The sequence below is a fragment of the Numida meleagris genome, chromosome 6 (assembly GCF_002078875.1).
Source record: "Numida meleagris isolate 19003 breed g44 Domestic line chromosome 6, NumMel1.0, whole genome shotgun sequence".
Taxonomy (NCBI): Eukaryota; Metazoa; Chordata; class Aves; order Galliformes; family Numididae; genus Numida; species Numida meleagris.
In genome coordinates this window covers 52,353,581-52,374,574 of record NC_034414.1, presented here as the reverse complement: position 1 = coordinate 52,374,574, position 20,994 = coordinate 52,353,581, and the positions used below count along the sequence as shown (strand labels likewise).

Genomic DNA, 20,994 nt, shown 5'->3' with positions numbered 1-20,994 from the left:
GGTAACTAGCTGTGGCTGTGAGGGTGAAATCTCAGCTCTGCCAAAGCCAAGAAGTGTTTTGCCTCTTGAACATGTGTGATGAACTCTGAAACTGTCTGTAGATAGACAGCCCTCAGATACATATCATAAAAGAATACAACATGCTATCTTTTATTATTACTTTGAATGACTGTTAAGCCAGCAAAGATGCAAAGTGTTACACCACCAGTATCTGTGGGTGATCTGAGACCACACTACTGACAGTACTTCTGTTGCTACTTCAGTACAACTGTTAGTAGCAGTTGGTACTGATACCGACAGTTCTTCTGGGGGTAGCAAAGCACTATTCTGGTCTATGTTTGCAATATAGAGGCCCATCACTTCCGGTCAATTAGTTTACAAGTATATGACCACAAGAAGTCTCCTTATACAATGACTACTTTATATTTTCATCATGACTTTCAGGCCAGGATCTCAAAGTACTTTCCTGCGAGAATGAGCTGTTATCAATATCTCTGAAGTATTATAAGCAACAGATATACAGAAAAACTAAGGTGGTGTTATGCTGTCATCCCCAGTTCAGGGTAAAACTAGACTCCTAACTTTTCCATGAATCTAGTGATGACTCAGCCTCAGGCTCCATCATCTTAATAAGCTGATCAGAGAAGGAAATTCTACCTTTGTTTCTATTTACAGTAGGTCAGGACGAAAATGGAACATTGAGAGCAGGAAGGTTGCGAAGTCTCTTCCAGCAACACTACTGTTAGCATCAAGTGAGTTCCAGTGCAAAGACCTGGTTGTGCCCAAGGATCAAAATTACTCACTTGGATCAGGATTACACAGCTAAGAACAAGAGGCAGAATTACAGAACTCCAGAGTTCCCAGCACAATGTTCTACATTGCCCAACACGTGCGTTAAACTCCTCAACCTTTTCTCTTCTTCAACATCAAGAGATGTAGATACCCTTTGTGTTTCTTTCTCCCTCTACAAGCACTGCAATATTTAAAAGAAGACAGAGACTCATGTGATGAAAAGATAAGGCTCTAGTTCCAAACTCACAGGGAGCCAGAATCCACTGTCTTGTGAAAAACAAGCTGGACTTTTGCCTCTGAGCAAAGAAGCAGTTTTTGACTCCTGCTGCATCCTGAGACCAGTAGGAACTGTGTCCCATAGTGAAGGAAAACACCGCAAGAAGGAGTTTACACAGAACTTCAGGTTTTCAGTGGCAATGAGAACTGATTTAACTGCCTAAACCCAAAAACCCTTGATAATATCTCTTTCAGTATGAAAACATATGCCTGAAACAGGACACCAGGCAAACAGTTGCACAACTTCACTGGGGTTGCAGCTGCACACTAAAACCATAATGCCTCCTAAATACACAGCTTTATTGGGCAGAAAAGTGTATCTACCTGTTTGTGCTCTCATTGTGGAACTCAAGATAGTAATTACTCTCCCCCTCCAAGTGCCAATTAACAGTTCTGGTTATTATTTAATCATCTTGTTGATTAATATGGAAGGTAACGTTTATTTCCTTGTTTACATGCTATGATCCCTTGTTGAAATGATAAAAACTCCTCAAGAGAATGTCTTCAAAGTGCAATCAAGATATGCATTACATCCTGATGAAATAATTATTCTTTCAGTGTATCTTGCTGAATGAGCTCCTCTGGGAAACATACGTGAAAGAGAATGGGATACAAAGAACAAATTTGCTCAGTAGTTGTTTATTCAAGCACCTAACAAAGAGCTAACCACCAGTAAATGCACCCAAAAAGGCCAAGCTAAGCAGCACATAAATAAAAAAACAGAAAAATCAGCCTTATTAAAGTAAAACATCTCTCAACATTGTTCAGTAACACAGTTTTAGACCATTGTAAAAAGCAGGCAGAAGACACCAAACCCACTATCAGCTGTCTTTATTTCCCCAAGACAGACGACCTTTCAAACTGGTTTACTCCTAGCAGCACCCACACACTTTCTGCACTTTCACAGTTCAAAGTACAGTGCCATATACTAGCTAAAGCAATTAACTGCTAGAGTGCTGATAACTGCTCTTCCTATGAGTTTGAAGTATCACGATGTGCTGAGAAATTTGGCAAAGGGACTGCAGATGTCCATGCAGGATAACAGGAAACTGAGAAAGCAGAGGAACTGGAGTAGTTGTTGCAGAAAATAATCGGTGCTTTGACAGGCAACAGGCCAACTGCACTAATAATGATATATGTGGTTCATATTTAAAAAGCATCTCTTCTCGGGTAGCAGCGCACAAAGCTTAATTGTAACCTCTCTCTGTTTACTTGACATCAAAATGAGGTTGTTTCTGGAACAAGAACATCACAGACATCTTGCATAAGCGGTACAAAACAGCTTGTTGGGTTGGTTTGTTTGCTTTTCTCTCTAAAGGGGAAAATTTAAGGAGTAAATATCAAGAATTGAGCAATTGTGGAAAACAAAATATAACTAACTCTAGACTTTGAATATGAATGTAAGTAGCTGTCATTCTCAGCTCGTACAAAAAGCACGGTTCTTTAACTGCTACAAAATCCAGCTGGGCAGCAGCCTTCATATGCTGTGCTTGGCCCCCTGGACTGGTCCAGGCAAGGGGAACCACAGAAGGGCTCATCAATCCTTCTGCACCTCTTGCAACACCAGAATATACTTGGTAGTATCCCAGCCAAGTACTCATTAGACCAAATTTAGGCCGTGCTGGTTTGGATGTGGGCCCAACCAAATGAAACAAAATCCAACTACACAAAACTCCTCACTTCAGTAAAATTCATGAGAATATGTACTCACAGGCCACTTCTGAGACACACAAAAATACTGGACTTCCTGCAGTCCTTATTCAGCAACCCATCACTGAATTTACACCTGAGCGTCCAGTCCTTTTTTTCTCCAGCTTTCTCTTTCTCCGGTAGAATCTGCCCTATGGCAATAGGGATGGCCAGCCTCTAATAAACTGGGCCCTTTTTGTCCACCGCCAGAAAGGCAGAAGCTGGGATCATACCTGACCACTTTCTGTAGGTGCTGTGCCTATTTCCTCTCGATTCGCATCTCTTCCTCAATTTTAATCTCTCGAACAAGGCTCTTAAATTCATCTTCACCTCCATAGTGAACTGCCTGATCTTCTAGAGTATCAATTACTTTTTCTTCAAAGGGAAAATTATAACTTCTAAAAGAATACAGTGCAAAACTTAAGTGTTAGACTAATTTGTTTTTCTGGGCATTTTCCAAGTATTTTTTCACAACTTTGATTCATGCACACTTTCCACCTACCTTTGGTTTTCCCTGTTCTACTTCAAGCACTCATCTATGAAGCATTCTTGCAAGGGAAACTGAGCTCCACTATTATGCCTCTCTTCCAATTAAAGCTTCAGAGACACATGCGTATATTATTTTTACTTCTAGCAGTGAGATCTATTGTCTGCATTTTGCTTAACTCTTTCCATCTCTAATAGAAGATGTCTTTTAAGATGCTCTGGAGAGTTCTTTTCTCATAGCTAGGTGTCATGGTAGAAAATAAAACTAATATATGGCACATGCAGGAGCATTCAAATATCAAATGACAAGGGACAGTCTCTAAACTGTTCTTTCCCCCCAACACAATTTACAGATTACTAGATTTTTCTGCCATGCATGGATGAGACCAGTGAGGAAAAGTACAGCCAGATCAATTACATAATGCTCAGCATCAAGGGAATAAGTCTGTGCAGCAATGGTAGCTACAAAGCCTGCCCAGTAAAATAAAAAAATACAATTTTTTATTTTATATTCTTTTTATGTAGTTAGCATGACATTTCAGACACTCTATTGTACTGCAAGCTGCTTCTACATTACATTCACTATACACGTTCTGCACATTATAGCTGTGAAAGTAAACAACACAATTTAAATCCCTAAAGAACAGTGTTCCATCTAGGTATAATTTCTCCATGAAATAGAAAACTAGAATTTAAGTTTTATAATGATGCAAAATTACAAAATTCCACAAAGTGTTATCCTAACATTCACGAGGAGAAGTGATGCAAAATATAGTCTGGGACACGTACTAGAAATGAGTAAAGTGAGACAGATACAGAGGACTTAATTGACGAGGTGGGTTTGCAGACAAACCCACACATCAGATTAAGCTCCAGTGATAAAATAATAAAAGAAAACTTCTTCACATTCATTTCAGCATCAGCCATTATGTATTAACATAATTTTAGCATCCTTAGCCAGCCTTATCACTGTCATTCAGATTCTGAAAATTTTTTAGGGTTTTACTAAGCAAGTCATGGCCAAAAAAGTGTATGGTCCAAGTCTCAAATATCCTGAGCTTTGGAGTTTACTTGAAAGTCCACTCAGCAGTTTTGGCTTGACCTTGACAGATATCCCAGGACTCAACTTCATTCTGATTTTGAACCTTCTGCAAAACTTGCAGAATTCTGAATGCAGGTTTACACTGGATATCAGTCTTTACCCTTAAGTAGGATCCTTCTGAACTTTCTCAGCTCCCAGCCAAACACAGTCATTGCCCCTCATCACATAACCCAAGCCTTTCCCACTGCAAACCAACACCAAAGGAAGCAGTGGGAAAGTTACAGTCTGTCATTGTATCTGCAGTTCCACTTATTGTTTCCTTAATTACTCGTCAATACAGACAACAAATAGACGGATGTCCTACAATACACCCTCCAGCATTCTGTCCCAAGCCTTCCGCAATTAACAGAATAAACTTGGTTGGCATTATCACTTTTATTATTGCTATTACTGTTTGATTTGTGGTTCTAAAATTAGAAAGACAGCACAATGAAACAATACAAGTTGCTGCCCAAAACACCATACAAACTCAAAAATAAGCAAGGCATCAGGTTCCACTAGCACCATTAAAGTGGAAAATAAAACTGGTTCAGAGAGAGCCATTTTTAAACAGAAAGCTGGGAATGTCTAAATCTGTCATCAAGGTTTGGGAGGAAAAAAAAGTCACCATCTGTATTTCTGCAATAAATTTTGCCCAAGGCATCTCTTATGAAGTATAAATTACATTTTGAGATTATGTCCTGTTCTTCCCCTTAGAACAAGGCTACTGGGTTTCTGTGATGCATACTTAGTTTCAGGAGCATGTGCTGCCTTTCCTCAGTATCATTATACATGTACAGCACCAAACCTTTGTTTGCTTAGTTGTCCCAGCAATGCTGTCCAGAAACACTGCCAGGAGGAACAATAAATGTTCCTTATTTCAGTGGTTTACCTTCCTCAACAAATAAATAATTTGGATCACAATGCACAGCCTCAAACAATGGCATTTTTATAATGGGTGACAGAAATAAATTTCAATAGAAAAATATCATTCTAAAACATTCCAAAATGTCAAACTCCATCTAATACTGTGGCAATATTACCAAGTCAACATTGTAAAAGAAAGTATCTTCAGTGTGAGATTAAGTTTAAGCCTTGCACCTTGCACATAGCATAAATTCAGGCTTGAATTTCAGCTTCTCACTTTTAGTGACCTCTTAATGTTCTCTTACTATCTCTTTTTAAAATCTGAAAGGCAGAAAAAAATATATATATCAGCTACATTGACATATTAGGAACATCATCTTCTACATTTTCCCATGCTCCACGGCAGGATGAATTTTACCCAAAATATTTCCACCATATATTTGCCCAAGTCGTTCTTAGATACTTCACGGAAAGCAAGTCACAGCCTCCTGAGGCAGTCAGTTCTAGCTTTTAACTATTCTTGCTGTTAGAAAATTCACACCTCGTGTCCCTCTCATAAATCTGCCTTGATGTAATTTATGCTCCTTATTCCCCCCATCTCCCCAGCAGATGTGCAGAGGAGCTTATTTCCTTCTGCTGCAGCAGCTGTTACCTGTATGAAGACTGTGAGCATCCCTCAACCTTCTCCTTTCCAGACCAAAAAGTCCCAGTTCTTCCAACCTCCTCTTACAGATCAAGTTGCCTTGATTTCTGATCACCCTTGTTGCTCACCCCCTACTCTCTTCACATCTTCACGAAGTGCAGAATCAAGGCCTGATAGACAGGTGTGCAATAGCTGAGATCCACTTGAAATTAGGCACCTCACAGAAAGATCAAACAAAGCCACTCTGTGCCAAACTCAGAAAGACCTCCATGAGATGACAAGTTAAAATAAACCTGCAGAGTACAGCTGACACCAGAAGAGCTTTCCCATGGTGTACAGACCCAAAAGCTGATGCCTTTTCTCAGCTGTACATTACTACTTAAACAGAAGCAGCCAACCAAGCGATTTACAAACCAGAATCCAAGAAGGAATTTTCACAGCTCTTCTCTGTAATTTTTCCCAAAATTTAAGTAACACCAAAGGGCAGCATTCACTGACTTTTACACTCCAACTGTTTTTTCCACTCTCCCAAACCAGAGGTTTCTGAGGTGACTGCTACGAAATTGTTAGGAGTGATGTCAGATCCATATTCTTCTCAGTATGCAGATTTAAGACACTTTTCTGGCCAGGGAATGTTGCTTCAGCAGACAGGACCAAGGATCAGGAACTGCCTTATTTATACACACACCAGGGTAGCAGCTAGGCGCCACAGCCTGCCACGTACCATTTCCAGCTCTGCTCACTAATGATGTTAAACAAAGCGGGAGCAGTTGCACATACTGCTGTACTTCTATGCTTGCTGTTTACAATTGTGCCGTATGACAAACTGCTGAAAACCCATGTAGGTTAATCTTTATGTAAGCAAGACTGTCAACACCTAATATAGAAATATGCCAGTTTCCAGGTCACACACAACATAGATAGCTCTGTATTAAAAACACGGCTACCTGACTGCCAGCAGTGTTGTCTCGCTCTATTTCATGAACTAACTGAGCTAAAGCAGGCAGAACCACATCAATATAAGCACGCACCTTAGGCAAAAACAGTTGGATTTATTTGTTGGCAAAACACAGACTCCCGAAACAGGTTGAGGAAAACTAAATTTTAGTCTCATTTGTATTCTATCAAGAAAAAGTAATAAAGCCATTTTTAAAACTAAAAAGTAATGAAACAGAAACAATGGTGCTAACTAGCCATTCATTATTAAAGTAATTACTTTAATAGATCATTTAACATTTTGCTCTGCAATACCAGCTCCCAATATACAGAAGGAAGCCAGCATCAAAATGACTTATCAGGCAGTACATTATTTTTGTTACAAAGGATATTGCACTCCATGCTGTTCATCAAAAACAATCTGGTATGAAAAGCAAAAACATTCAGCTCATTCAGACTGCTCCCGGGAAGGAACAGGCACATCTGTGATTGCAAAGGATGAGAGATAAAATGCAGGACATGGCTAACATGGGGGTCATCTGAAGCACAGGGCTCAGGCAAACATACAGGGAAGAGTGGGGCTGAACTAGGGCCCCCTAACAGAAGATTTCTGGTCACTTATCATGATCTCAGCATCAGTTAGTACCTCCAACTGTAAAGCCTCCATTAACTCTGGGGATGGTTATATTTTTAGGTTTCCTTCCTTTATCCCAGCACACTGACCCCACAGATGGACCTTTCTCATCATCTTCAGCTCCTTCTGTTCCACATCTCAGTGCACATCTAGAAAATCCACAGAAGGTCGGTCCTTCCTTTGGCCAGGTTTTATTTCAGATACATAGTCAAAGGCTTGACATCTATACTGCCAAGCAAATAGCATCTGGAGAGGGTATTTACTTATACCTAGTGTTACAGAGTTAAATGCACTGACAGTACTAAATGACACAGTGGAAATCTCCAAAGTTTTATGCTCACACAGTATTTTTAAACAAAGGAGAGGCATACAAGATTCTTAAAGTCCAGTGTTCCTGTGATTTGTTTAACTCACATTGGTTCTGAAGCAATACTTCTCGGAGCTACAGTGGGCTGAAATTGCAGCACCATTTAAAATAGCACTTAGCAGGAAAATGTAAAACATGTGTTTTCACATTGTTGCAGATGGAGAGATTTGACTTTTTCTGACCTAAAGATGCTAACTTCAAATTTCAGGAGAAACAAGGAACTCCTGAAGTCCAACTTGAGATTCATTATCAAGAAATATTTTAAACCTCATCCTGGACTTCAACCAGCTTCCCTAACAACTTTTAGATTAGATTCATTTTATGCTGATTAATTTCCACTGAGTCATTTCCTTATATTCAAAACTCCATAGGGCACTGCTTCTTAATAAGTGAAGCAACTCCAAGAGCAATGGGCAGAGAAGCACTAACTGATGCTGAGCAACTCCAGCTCCTCTGCAATGAACAGGGACACCTACATCTACAGCTCCACCAGGTGCTCAGAGCCCTGTCCAGCTTGACCTTGGGTGTCTGCAGGGATGGGACATCCCCCACTTCTCTGGGCAACCTGTGTCAGTGCCTCACCACCCTTACTGTAAAAAATCTTTCCCTTATATCCAGTCTAAATTTCCCCTTTTTGTTTGAAACCATTTCCCCTTGTGCTATCACAGCAGGACCTGCTAAAGACTCTGTCCCCTTCTTTCTTACATCCCCTCTTTAGATACTGAAAGGCCACTCTCAGGTCTCCCCAGAGCCTTCTCTTCTCCAGGCTCAGCAGCCACAGCTCTTCCAGCCTGTCCTCATAGGGGAGGTGTTCCATCCCTTGCATCATTTTTGCGGCCCTCCTCCAGACAGGCTCCTACAGGTCCATGTCTCTCCTGTACTGAGGACTCCACATCTGGATGCAGTACTCCAGGTGAGGTCTCACAGCACAAAGCAGGGGGGCAGGATCCCCTCCCTCGCCCTGGTGGCCATGCTTCTTTTGATGCAGCCCAGGATATGGTTAGCTTTCCAGGCTGCAAGGGCACATTGCTGGCTCATGTCCAGCTTGCCATCCACCAGTACAGGTCCTCTTCAGCAGGTCTATTCTCTAACCATTGATATGGTAACCCAGCATTGATAGTGGAGGTTACCACGACCTAGGTGCAAGACCTGGAGCTTGGAAACACCCTCCATCACCCAACCAGAAGGATGAGGGAGGTTTTGAAATTTTGCAGTTGGTCAAGTTCTGCAATTGTAGTGCTTGTGTTTTGTTTTGCCTTGACACTTCATTTTTGTTATAAATGATTATGTGAAGCACCTCATTTTGCCACTAGCACAAGGAAGCAAAGCAGTCAAGCTCAGAACACAGCCAGTGTCAGCTGAAAATGCACACACCCTACAAAATGCATTCAACACTCAGTAAACTGAGTGTCAGAGTGACTGCAAATCACCCACGAGAGTGAAATGCTCTATTATCAGTCTGATTTTACTATGTCAATTGCTAAGTCTGTCTTGCCTTAATAAAGCATTAAAATAGTTAAGTATGTTATTGAAAGAGCCTGAAAGTCATCAATAAAGTTGTGAGACAGGTGCAAACTGTCAAATTACAGCCCTGCAGGAAAGTCACTGTTATCATTTTACCAATGGAATGCCTCATTCCTGCTGCAACAAAACCACCAGTGCAGCTGCCACAGCCGCCAAGCTGAGAAGTCCCAAATAATGGAGTCAGAACAGGCACTGATGGTCAGGAACCAAGGAGGCAAAAAAGCAGGCAGAGGGAAAGGGCTGGGGTGGGTGAGGTGGGAGAAGTGTTCCTCTTGGCAATAGGCATGTTCAGGTGAACTGCATAAGGAGGTACATTCAGCTATGGATGAATGAGGAAGTACAGATGGGATCATACGAAAAATCCCTAAATTAGAGGTTAAAATATTAAGTTCAGGAAAGCAGAGGATTGGAGAGAGGACAAAATAAGAAGTATCTGCATGACTCCAGTCAGATTATCTATAAATGCTTCAGACTTTTCACTAGTTTAAAACCTCTTCCACTGTCCACCATTTACCCCAGACACATGCACATTCCATCAACCACTTGTGTCTCTACAAATTCAAACTTTGACAGCTCTGTAGGCACAAATTCTGTCCTACCATGTATTTGTGAACACATCTGTTTCAAGTTATTCTGCTTTGTTCTTCCTCCTGGGCATCATGAACATCTCAGAACACAGAGTGAATCCAGTGCTGCAATAGTGCGTGCACGAAGCCACTTAAAGCAGCTCAAAACATCATTTCATCTCCTAAGGAGGCTGCCTCTGGTGCTCCAAAACTTCCTATATTATCCAACGAGGCACTCAGGGACTGACAAAAATCAGCCCTTCCCAGGGACAGCCTCATATGAAAAAGAACTTAAAGGCAACTGGTCAGCAAGAACCAATGCAAGTGTTCTGTTGCGCCTTAATTCAGCTTTTGCTATGAAAAAGAACCAGAACATCCTCTCCATTATGATGTATTCACCTCACTAAATTCATTTTTCCCCCTCTTTCACTATCTCTTCCTTCTCATATTTCCTGCCACTCTGGTTGGCACCAGGCTCCCTCTTTGCTTTATTCTGCAACCTCCACCAAAGCTTACCCTGCTCCCACACCTCCCCTATGGCCCATCCTCCCAAACACTGCCCTGACACTGATGCCTTGCACAATCCCTCCTTGGTCTGAATCATGAACGCTTGTCTTCTAAATTGAGGAGCTTCATTTGCCAAGGCAACGACTCTTAGGTGTCCAGTGCCACTTCTTCATCTGGTCAACACAACCCCCAGTTTCTCGGCCAATTCCCTTCAGGGCTCTCTCAAATCCTCACTGTTGGCTTTCCACCATGAATGATCATTCAAAGCCTCCTCACTCTAATTAACCATATTAATCAGCCATATTGCGACCTCAAATCTGCTGACCTCTGGGACATTCTTCACACTTTCTGCACTGCTCAACTCAGCAATGCCAATGTCCAAAACCCTACTGTTCCGTTTCTTCTCAACTACTCCGGCTTCTTTTGCTCCTCTTTTTGCTGAAGCACAGTTCTGTGTCCCCAGCTGTCTCAGTCTCACAGTCTTCGCAGATGAGCTCTGTCTGTCTTAAGACAGGGAACCTGTCTTAATTTACATAGTGCTTTATCAGCATATGGTATCATGCAGTATTAGTAATCATACCAGTAATGATGCCTTGCTCTTAAACACACTGCTCTAAGAGTCATTTCTGTCTGCATGAACAAAGCCTACTAAATTCAGTCTTATCTTCTAATGTATCCTCCTTATGCGCAAAAACTAAACTGGATATACCTAAGGCATACACTATTTTGTTTGTCCTTAATTATAGGCTCTATTATGCTGCCACAGCAACTAGGAAAGCTAAAGCTGCCCAAAGATGATACAAGATACTACACAATGCTACACACCCTGCCCCATCTCCTGTCCCTGCATAGCACTGGACTATACGCAGCTCACATTTACACACCAGAGACTGCTAGCAACCGCATTCCAGCAGTCGCAGCATGGCACCAGCAGGACGAGGCAAGCCCGCCAGTGTCACTCATTCCATCTCCATCTGTACATCTGCATGAGGGCTTCCTAGAATCAAAGAATCATTAAGGACGTAAAAGACCTCTAAGATCATCTAGTCCAACTATCCATCTACCACCAATATTTCCCACTAAACCATGTCCCTAAGTATCACATCTACATGTTTCTTGAACACCTCCAGGAATGGTGACTCCACCACCTCCCTGGGCAGTCCGTTCCAGTGCCTGACCACTCTCCTGGAGAATAAGTTTTTTTCTAATATCAAACCAGAAACCATGCAGCAAGGAAAAGGCATCTGGGAAGGTGTCACACTTCCAGTACCCTGTGGTGGGGCAACACTCTGCAGGGACCAGGCTGCTCCAGCCCACCAGATTCCGAGGAAAGATTCATTAAGGGAAAAATGGGAATTACACATCTGGCACATCCTAAAACAGCTGGATGCTTCATTTCACCTGCACATCCATTGCTCTGCCCCAGGCCACAGATTGCTCAGCCACTCTTCCCAGCTGGCTTCCAACAGTGACTGGATGGTAGCAAGAGAAAGTGGGGCACTGTGGGGATTTCATGAAGAAGAGCTGATGCTCCGAGTAGCTGCTGAGCTGCATTAATGCCAGTCAGTTGTTATGTCCCTGGAAGAACCTCGCAGCTCCCATGATGCTGCCAGAACACCACAAAGAGGAGGCAAACCATGCACGACTCTTTGGCTACCTCTGTCAGGAAGGCCAGGAAAAGCTGGGATCCCACCTTCTCAGGTAATTAATTCAAATTTAATTTTCTAACACACTTCAACGTATGATTTCTTGGATGTGGACTATCCTTAATGAGGATACAACTGACTCTGCTTCTTCCCCTGACTTGTGATTCACCAAAAATTTACTATAGTTATCCGTAATCTTCACAGGCACTTCTGTTGCAGCCTCACAAAGTGGCCTGGCTACCACAGGTCAGCACTAAAAGGTCTGGCACAGGATCCAATGTGTCACACGTTTTCTTCACCTTCTGGTGAACTACTGCTTACTCTGTTATCTGCTTTAACTGTCAAAGAGATTTAAATTGTGCCAGCTCTGCACAAAGCCGGGATACCAGCATATCCCAGCAGGGTACAGGGCAAAAGTTTACAGCTATTAAATACAGAGAGTTGGTGAACTACATTATGAGCTTAGCAGAAATATAATTCTTGCTTTTAAAAGGATAGAGAATGGCAGGATGAAGTGATTTAGCTGGAAACATCTTAAACATGGCAACTTTAAAAAAGAAAGTATGTTTCATTTTTTTTTGGTTCTTTTTTTCCCCTGTATTAAATTCTGAAAGTACTGACAGACACGGAATAATCAGGTTTAACAGGTTAGCAGTAATATATGCCTCAAGTGTTCCTAATACATCATAATCTTCTTTCACAGAATTTGCATCACTGTCAAACCCAACTACTGATTTTCGGTTGATGCTTTTAACGTGTTTCTATGGTTACTTTCCAAGGTCGCATCACAGACGCCTGAACAGCAGTTCAGAAAGACAAAAGGCATTTTGCATCCTTCACTGTATTAAATAATTTATGAAAGTTAAGGCATCCTCATGGAAAAAAAATCATAAAAGAATGGTTCTGAGGTTATTTTCTCAGCAACAGTTTGAAGCACAGTAAAATCAATATCTCTACAAAAGCCTTCAAGAGGTAGACTATTTGACTAATGTTCCACACGGCGCAAAATGCTAAGGAACACATTCTAAGTTTAGATCTATATGCACAAGCCTACACGAACTGCATGAGTGAATCTTAAAGCAGAACATGTAGACATCTAATTTGCTACTGTCAGCTTCATCTTTTAAATCAGGCAGCAGCTATTGTCTCCATAAGTATTCTGAATTTTAAAAATGCAAAAATAAAACTGAAAAAGTGAAGTAAAAACGGTAATGACAGCCTTTATTATTTCCATCATTTTTCATTCAAAGCCATGCAGATTTCATCTGTCCCCGAAACATTACAAATTTTGACTAGCGTAATGAAAGCTTGTACACAAAATATCTGAATCCTCTGCCTACCGCTACACTAGATCAGAGTTTATTGGAACTAATTGAAGAGTCTGAGGATTGGAACAAAAACACATTAGTCATTTAGTGGTTGTGCTAATATTGCTGTGCCTTTCCTGCAGTTTCATTAGATACAGACTGCTTCAATACCCTAATCATATGCTCAGTCACAGCACAATCAGTACACACAGTACTGACAAGCTGTCCCACCATGCCTAGTGCTGATAAGGTGTCTGCTCTATGACTAACCTCAATTATTGACTATATTTTATGGTCAATCTAATGACCAAATGCTTATCAGTGAACCATCAGGTGCCTGTAATAGGATAGTGACCCTAAGTTTATATGTACCATTACTGCTCATTAGTGAATAATTAGATTCTGTAATCCACAACTCACAGGCATTACAATATGATGGAATATCCTGAATCTAGGAAAAGACTATGCTTATTTTAACTCTTAAGATGTTCAATTACATTACTCAGAGACTGTATGTTATGTCTTGCTAAGAAAAGCTGCTTGTAAAAAGCATATCATGTGTAATGTTTTATGTCATGTCTAAATTGATAAAGCGTTCCTAAACATGCAGAAATATGATGAGTGGAAAGAAAATGGGTGTGATTCACCATTGTGATTCTCCAGATTTATTAACTTAACTGATTTTAATCTAGTGAAGCCCAGCAACACTGCAAATAATTTAGAGACCTAGAAACTAGGGAGTGCACAGTGAGTGCTGTGTTTGGAAGAGTAATTCATCACTGCTTCAAAGGCAATAGTCTCATGGCAGCAAGTGCAACCCTGTGCCCAAACCAGCCTGAAAAGACACAAAAATAATCCAATATCAAAGATGATTAACATTTAAGATGTAATACAGCTTGCCTTCTGCTCAATCTTGCTCACGGTCACTTGGCTTTATATATAGTTTCCTGCAAACGGCTTTGATTCCTCGTAGCTGCCTCATCACTGCTCAGCCCCCACCCCCCTCTACCTCCCCTTGGATAACAAGGCCAGACACCCAAAAGAACGAAACCCCAAGTGGTGGTACAGGCAGCACTGCCATGACTGTCACTAGCTACCAAGAGGCAAAAAATCACACATTAACAGCAATGGCTTCAATTTTCAGGGGGCTTTGATTCTTCTCTCAAGGGAGTGGTACTTTCTTTTTAGGCAGTTAACCTCTTCCCAAGTGCATGCTCATTCTCTTGCTCCTCACTGCCTTTCTGCCTACTCTTGGATACAACACCTCCACCCTTTCCCAGGTGTCTCCTGACAAAATCTGACAGCTCACTACAGCTTTCCACCAAAATCAGTCAATATTTACTTAGTTGCAAGCATGAGAGAATTCAGCTTGCAGAAGGGTCCTACAACTTTCTCACATATTTTCACTCAGTAATTTCAAGTTTGTTCAGGTTGCTTATACATAAAAAAAAAAAAAAAAAAGGCTATGGAAACACATACAAAGTCTGGAGCACTACAGCAAGGCATGCCTCAGTCCACACCAATGGGCAAAGCCCACTTGCATTTTTCTTAAACCTGAGGAATGCTCGCTTAAAACTTCTCCTGCACTATAAAGGTCAACTGGGAGCCTCTTCACAGCCACCAGTGCTGATGAGCTGCACTTTTTACTGTAGCATTCTTATTCTGTCAGTGACCTACAGAGAAACTGCATTTTCTGCTAAATCCTCCAGTCCTTCAGTAACACGACCATTGAGTAATGTCTGGCAATCTGCTTGTGTGGCACAGTCGGCTGTTAATCAAAGCTTTTTCTCCTTCTATGACAGATCAGAGTGTGGGGAAAAGGCTTAAAACTGATTTAATTTCTTAATACACTTCTGTCTGCTGGTTCTAATGTTTGGCTTTGATTCTGAATACTTAGCACTTCCACGCTAGACTCTCTGCATTTCTAGGTAATGAATAAAATGGTTTTCTTTTTTCTTTTTTTTTGAAAAGCACAGCATAATTAAGCTTAAAGAAATTAAATATAACATTCAAATGAAAAAGAGCTTTGGATGAATACATAAACTTGGGCTGTGCATATGCTTAACAAAATCAATGCATTCACTGCAAAGACCGTCTTAAAGATATTCATTTTAACTTCATTTTAACTCTTATCATCAGGTAAAGACTTTGCTGCAGCTATTATTTTTTTCCACATTAGGATATGAATACTGCTGTACTGTCTTCTGAATTTGTGACCTTACAAACTATGACTGTCATTGAGGAATAAACTGGAGTAAAAAACAAACAAGTAAACCAAAAAAGTTGCACAGACTTGACTTCACAGGTACAAGCCAGCCCACAAGCAAGAGTCAAAGGGTGCTATTTCACTGAACAGAGATTCTAGTTTTAATTTGAAAGACATTTATGTGCTGCCAGCAAACCACGCCACAACCCAAAAGCTAATTGTGCTCGGACCTGTACAAACACAGTTAATGCTGCTTCATGAAGAACAAGACTGGAAGCCTTTATTCATGATCTACTGTTTCCATTGCTAAGTAAATCACAGACGCAGTTTCCACAAGCAACCTACAAAGGCTTTGTCTTCTAAAGTAACTAACCCTGCACTCTCTTACACTGAAAGTTAATATACATACATATTTTTGCCTAGCTGCTTTATTTCTATGACAAAACAGCCCTCTTCCCAAGGAAAAGGCCCATCCACAGCCACTTTTTAAAAAGGACTCCTGTAAAGATGGAAGTACTCAACAGAAAGACAAAAAAGAGGGCAATGTTTTGGAAAAAAAAAAAAAAAGAGATTGTGTGTAAAATCTTCAATATATTAACTGTATTTATTCCAGTAGCAAATAAGGGAAAAAATGTTTCAGTCTCTGCATAATTCAAATAACAGACTGGCCCTGCTATGAAGTTTACAGTTTAAGTGGCTACAGAGAGAAAGATCACAAGGAAATAATCAGAAAATATGACAAATAGGGACTGCAGCATGTTGCCAGTGCTACGTCTCCTCTTTTATCTCAAGGTGCTTGCTGAGAGAGGCTTAGCTGAATGAGAGATGAAGGACAGAGAAGAAGAGGCTGCTACAAAGGATTAAAGGCAGAGACGACCTACCACTTACTCAAAGTTGGATGGTGAAAAGGGAAAAAGAGATAGGGGTGGAAAGGTTAGATCAAACAATCCTGATATCCCACCATGACTGAAGAAAAACTGCTGGAACTGTTGATGTTCTAATACTTGTGCTTCCAGGATAAGCTACTTCTACCCCAGTTTCTGCCAGCACCTGTCTTTCTCTCATCCCTGAAGACTTCCTCTTCTTCCTCCCAAGGGCTACATACTTCAGGAGTGAAAGGAGGACACAGCATTGAAAGTTTGATCCATAGGCTCCCATGGCAGGAGGCATTAGAAGCAAAGGAGGAGCAGTGGGAGAGGAAGCTTAATGCTGATGGGGATGGGTCTGCATGGCCAGGATTAGGCAGTGATATCCATCCGAGGACTTGTTCAATGTATATATGACTGCCAGGGATCAAACTGGAACTCTCTCTCCTCCTACCTTCAGAAGATAGTCTGCATTTCAATCCATATGTTCAATCACAGCCATAACTGAACTTGTTTCCTGAATGCTTGCCTTTAGGGATCAAAAAACTCTTAAGAGGGGCTCTGAGAATACTAAGAAATGAATGCTGAAATGCATTTATCAGCAATAAGATTAAAGATAATGAAAATACTAATTCAGATAACAGTTAAAAGAAACAAGTGCTTTGTGGGGAAAAAAAAAAAATTAAAAAATCAACCAGCCCTATTATTTGGTTAAAAAATTGAAGAGAATTTTGAACAGAGAAAATGCGTAGGGAATAAGCAAGGTACTAATGGATTTTAAAACATTTTACCTAGCACATTGCTGCTAAAGCTATAAAACTGTGATTCACTCAGGGCAAAGACAGATTCGTGTGAAGCAATTAGGGCCTGATCCAACACACAGTGATGCCATTTTCAGTCTTGCTTCAAGACTGAAGACTTCAAGAATCTTTGAATCAAGCCAATGACAATCATTAGCAAGGACCTGTCTCTTTACAATAAAACCAGAACTGTGTTTTGCTGACCAGTGACAGAAGCATCACAGGGAGGAAAAGATCTGGGATCTTTTTTCAGGTTATTAGGCACTGATTTCTTTCTCTCAGTTCTAAATGGGTTATTTTATTTTCTGGATTCTCCAGCAAAAGATAGTCTACATTTTCTTAAAGCATATAGGTTAATCTACTTTAGTAGATTAATCTAAATCAGACTGTTCATGCCCCCAGACCTACAATAAAAGTTGTGCAACTGGTCACTTTAAGTATTATGGAAAGGATTCATCTGTCTCTATTTAGATAACTAAAAGAAAAAAAAAAAAAGTTTGAGCTTTTCCCCTCACTTTCCTCTCCACTCACACCAACTTCAAATAACTATCTTACAACCAAACACATTATCCTCTGTCAGCAACATTTCTCTGTGTTGACTTTAAACCTGCAGCACAGACCCACAGCATGAGCTTCCACACATGACACTTGGCACAGACCTTTCCCTTCCTCTCGTGTACAGAGGCATGGTGGTACATAAGTACATAATGCTTCAGACTCATTGTACCACATTCTTCTGAAAACAGCACATGGGCAGATGAGCTCTTTTTGACTTCAGATTATAATTTAAAATTTATTTTTCAAATGTTGCAAAAAATTATTGTAAACAATACAATTTTACAAGAATACACAATAAAAAGGATCCTCAATGCATAAATTTTACTTTAATGCCACTCATAGACATATGTTTTTTCAATATTGTCTCAAAACATGTTCAGCTCTGAATTTAAAAAGGAGTTTGGAATGCAAGTACAAAGCCCTGAATTTTGTTGTTTTAAATACCATCTGCTTGACAGCGTATTGCATTTAGTCAACAGTGCTAATTACAACAAACGTTTTGCAAACAAAACTAGCAGTTTATTTTCATTATAAGACCCAAGAACAGGGAGAAAAAAAGACTGTTCTATGCTAGTGCTATAGAAGTCCTAAACTGTTTTAACTGTTGTTACCAACCATGGGGGGGGGGAAAAATGTGCACATTTCGCCATGCTACTGAATAAAAATCTAAATAAAATCCTCTGTTAGTTTTGATCCAAGTGTACTTTGTTACTTTAGCTTCTGCTCCAAGGAAACCTACTGAAAACCACATTTGCTACAGGAAGAAATGTCCATTAAGGACTAGATAAAGACCAACAGGCACGTGATTGGGTTTTGGTCAACTAAGGTTCTTGCTCAAGTCTCCAGAGAGAAAAATGGGATATCACTGTCACATCCCTGCTCCCCAGTGGCAGTGGAAAGCCAGTTACAACCGGGTGACCAAGTCTACCTCTCAGCAACCAGTACCAAAACGCTTCACCTTCTACCTATGGAAAAAGACTCAAGAATATTTCACAACCATTTGAAAATCCACAAGCAATAAAAGAAAACAGAAAGGTGACAAACCTTATGAAGAATGAAGCTGCAGCCGAGGTACCTGCCGAGACCCCAGCTGGAGCCACCAAGCTCTGGGAAGCTGCTGAGCCACTGGGTCCTGTGGGGTCAGAATTGTTCTGCCCTGAGCTGACCTGAACGCTGGGACCATCCCAAACACTTTCTGGTGCTGTTTCTGCCTGGAAAAGAAATAAAAGCAAATATACAGGTTAATACTCTTGCTGAATGGCCGCGACAGGGAACAGTTACATGCAGTATTTCCAAAGAGTGCTAGGATGAATGTGAAGACAAGCTGAGGAGCGATACAGCTGAACAAGTGTACCACAGAAAGTCCTGCAACAGAGAAGGTAAAAGCCATGACTGCAGCAGACAAGCAGAAAAACACAGAAACCTTTTGTGATGGGTAATGCACAGTTAAATAGTTTGACAGGCATGAAGAAATGGAAAACGATAAGCAGAACCCTTTTGTTTTACAGTGTTATTTGGGAGCTGGCAGAACTGTTTATCTGGTTCAGTTATAACTGTCAGAAATTATTTCTCAGTGGCACATCATCTACAAGACCTATCTATTTAAGAGGAACTAACTGAAGAGTCACATTTGTAACAAGTTTCCACAAGAATAACTCCAGGAACTAAATAAAACAAAAAATCGATTTTTTAAAATGTGTATACAGCCCTGCTTTTCTGCATTATCCATCTTAGCTGCACAAGTACATGGCATTTTTGTCTCCTGTAAACAGTTCCAGAGGAAGAACACGAGGAGCTGCATCTTCTTCAGCATAACGCATCCGCGATATCTGAGACTGAGTTTGGAGGGAGGTGGTTTTTTTGCCAAAATGACAGACACTGGTATTGTGAAATTGTGTCATGTCGATATCATCCTGCCTAGGCAGCTAACTCTTTCAGAACCAAGTTCAATTAAGTCCCACCAGTCAAACACTCATTGACAGTGCTGGGAAGGACTCCTTTTAGGAAGAACCTGCTCTCTGTCGAGGAGTACTGAAGATTTAATTAAAGAAGACACCACAATAAATATTTGTCAAAAGAGTTAATTGCTTCACATGTGATAATATATGATATTTCTGTCATCTGAAATACTACTTTGACATTTCCAACTAATTAGCTAAAATAAATTCCAGAAAAGGAGACAGTCATGTAATGAAGGACAAATGCAATTAAGTACTTCCTGGGATGCCACCAAATTTTAAATTTTGTGCTGCCATAGATCATGTTTTATAACATATACAAACATGGTAATAGGGCCCTCCCAGCTACATGCACACAATAAACTTCCTCATACACTGAAAAAATAGAGTTGCTCTCATAAGAACTGAGGCAACCCTGTTATTAGGTATCAAGTATCTGCCAACCATGCAGCATTTGGCCAAGTGTCTGAAGGACCATTTGGACTCATTACCATAGGTTCTGACTGCTGAATTCCAAGTTCCCAGAGAAGTCAACAAGAAGAAACTGCATTCAGGTCTTCAGAATGTCTGCACTTCAAAGGCTAATGTTGTTATCATAACAGGGGAGGTGACAAATGCTTCACCCTACACTGCGCAACAAAAAATACTTTTACAGACCACACTTGAGAGATCTGAGGCTGAGACAGAGGAATATTCAAACAAATTAACTTAATCCTAGTGAAGTTACTTGCCCTGAAAGCCTAACTTGAAGCTTTAAATAATCTTTTACAAAAAGCCTTCACTTTGTAATACAGATGTCCCAGAAGATTCAATTTCTTAGCAATGCAGGAGAACAAGCACTGCTAGAGGTCAAGAATGACAAAAAAAACTCACACTCAGAAAAGGAAGTCTGTCTACACCTGCCATGAGCTACTGATGTTGAACCATCACACATGAACAGCCTGGTGAGATGACTGGAAAAGGATGCAATCTGCTCGCATGGTTAGCTGCTTAAAACTAAATGGTGGAGTAACGAGGACCATGAGGTGATGGATAAAGCAGGTACCTATGAACAAGCTGAAAGGGAAAGTGTATGGTCTTGACCTATGCCAGCCATGGAAAGCATATGGCACATGGGGAAAAATAAGCAAACTGGTAAAGATCCAAATGTGCCATCTTCTGAGTTACCTGAACTGATGCAAAATGCTACTAATGAGAAGAGCTTACTGTGTGCTTAGCAATTTATGGATTAAGAAATCTATACCAGATGCATAAGAGAATAACCAAAAGAAGAACGCATGACACA

General features: G+C 40.6%; 1 protein-coding gene across 2 annotated transcripts in view; it reads right to left on the bottom strand.

Annotated features, from left to right (window-relative positions):
• KIF26A (kinesin family member 26A) overlaps positions 1–20,994 on the bottom strand; it is a 99,102-nt gene that overhangs the window by 29,910 nt on the left and 48,198 nt on the right. For both annotated transcript variants that reach the window (XM_021402834.1, XM_021402833.1), the window contains exon 4: positions 18,796–18,962. In XM_021402834.1, the coding sequence (XP_021258509.1) occupies positions 18,796–18,962 (167 nt within the window). The remainder of the gene's footprint in view (positions 1–18,795; positions 18,963–20,994) is intronic.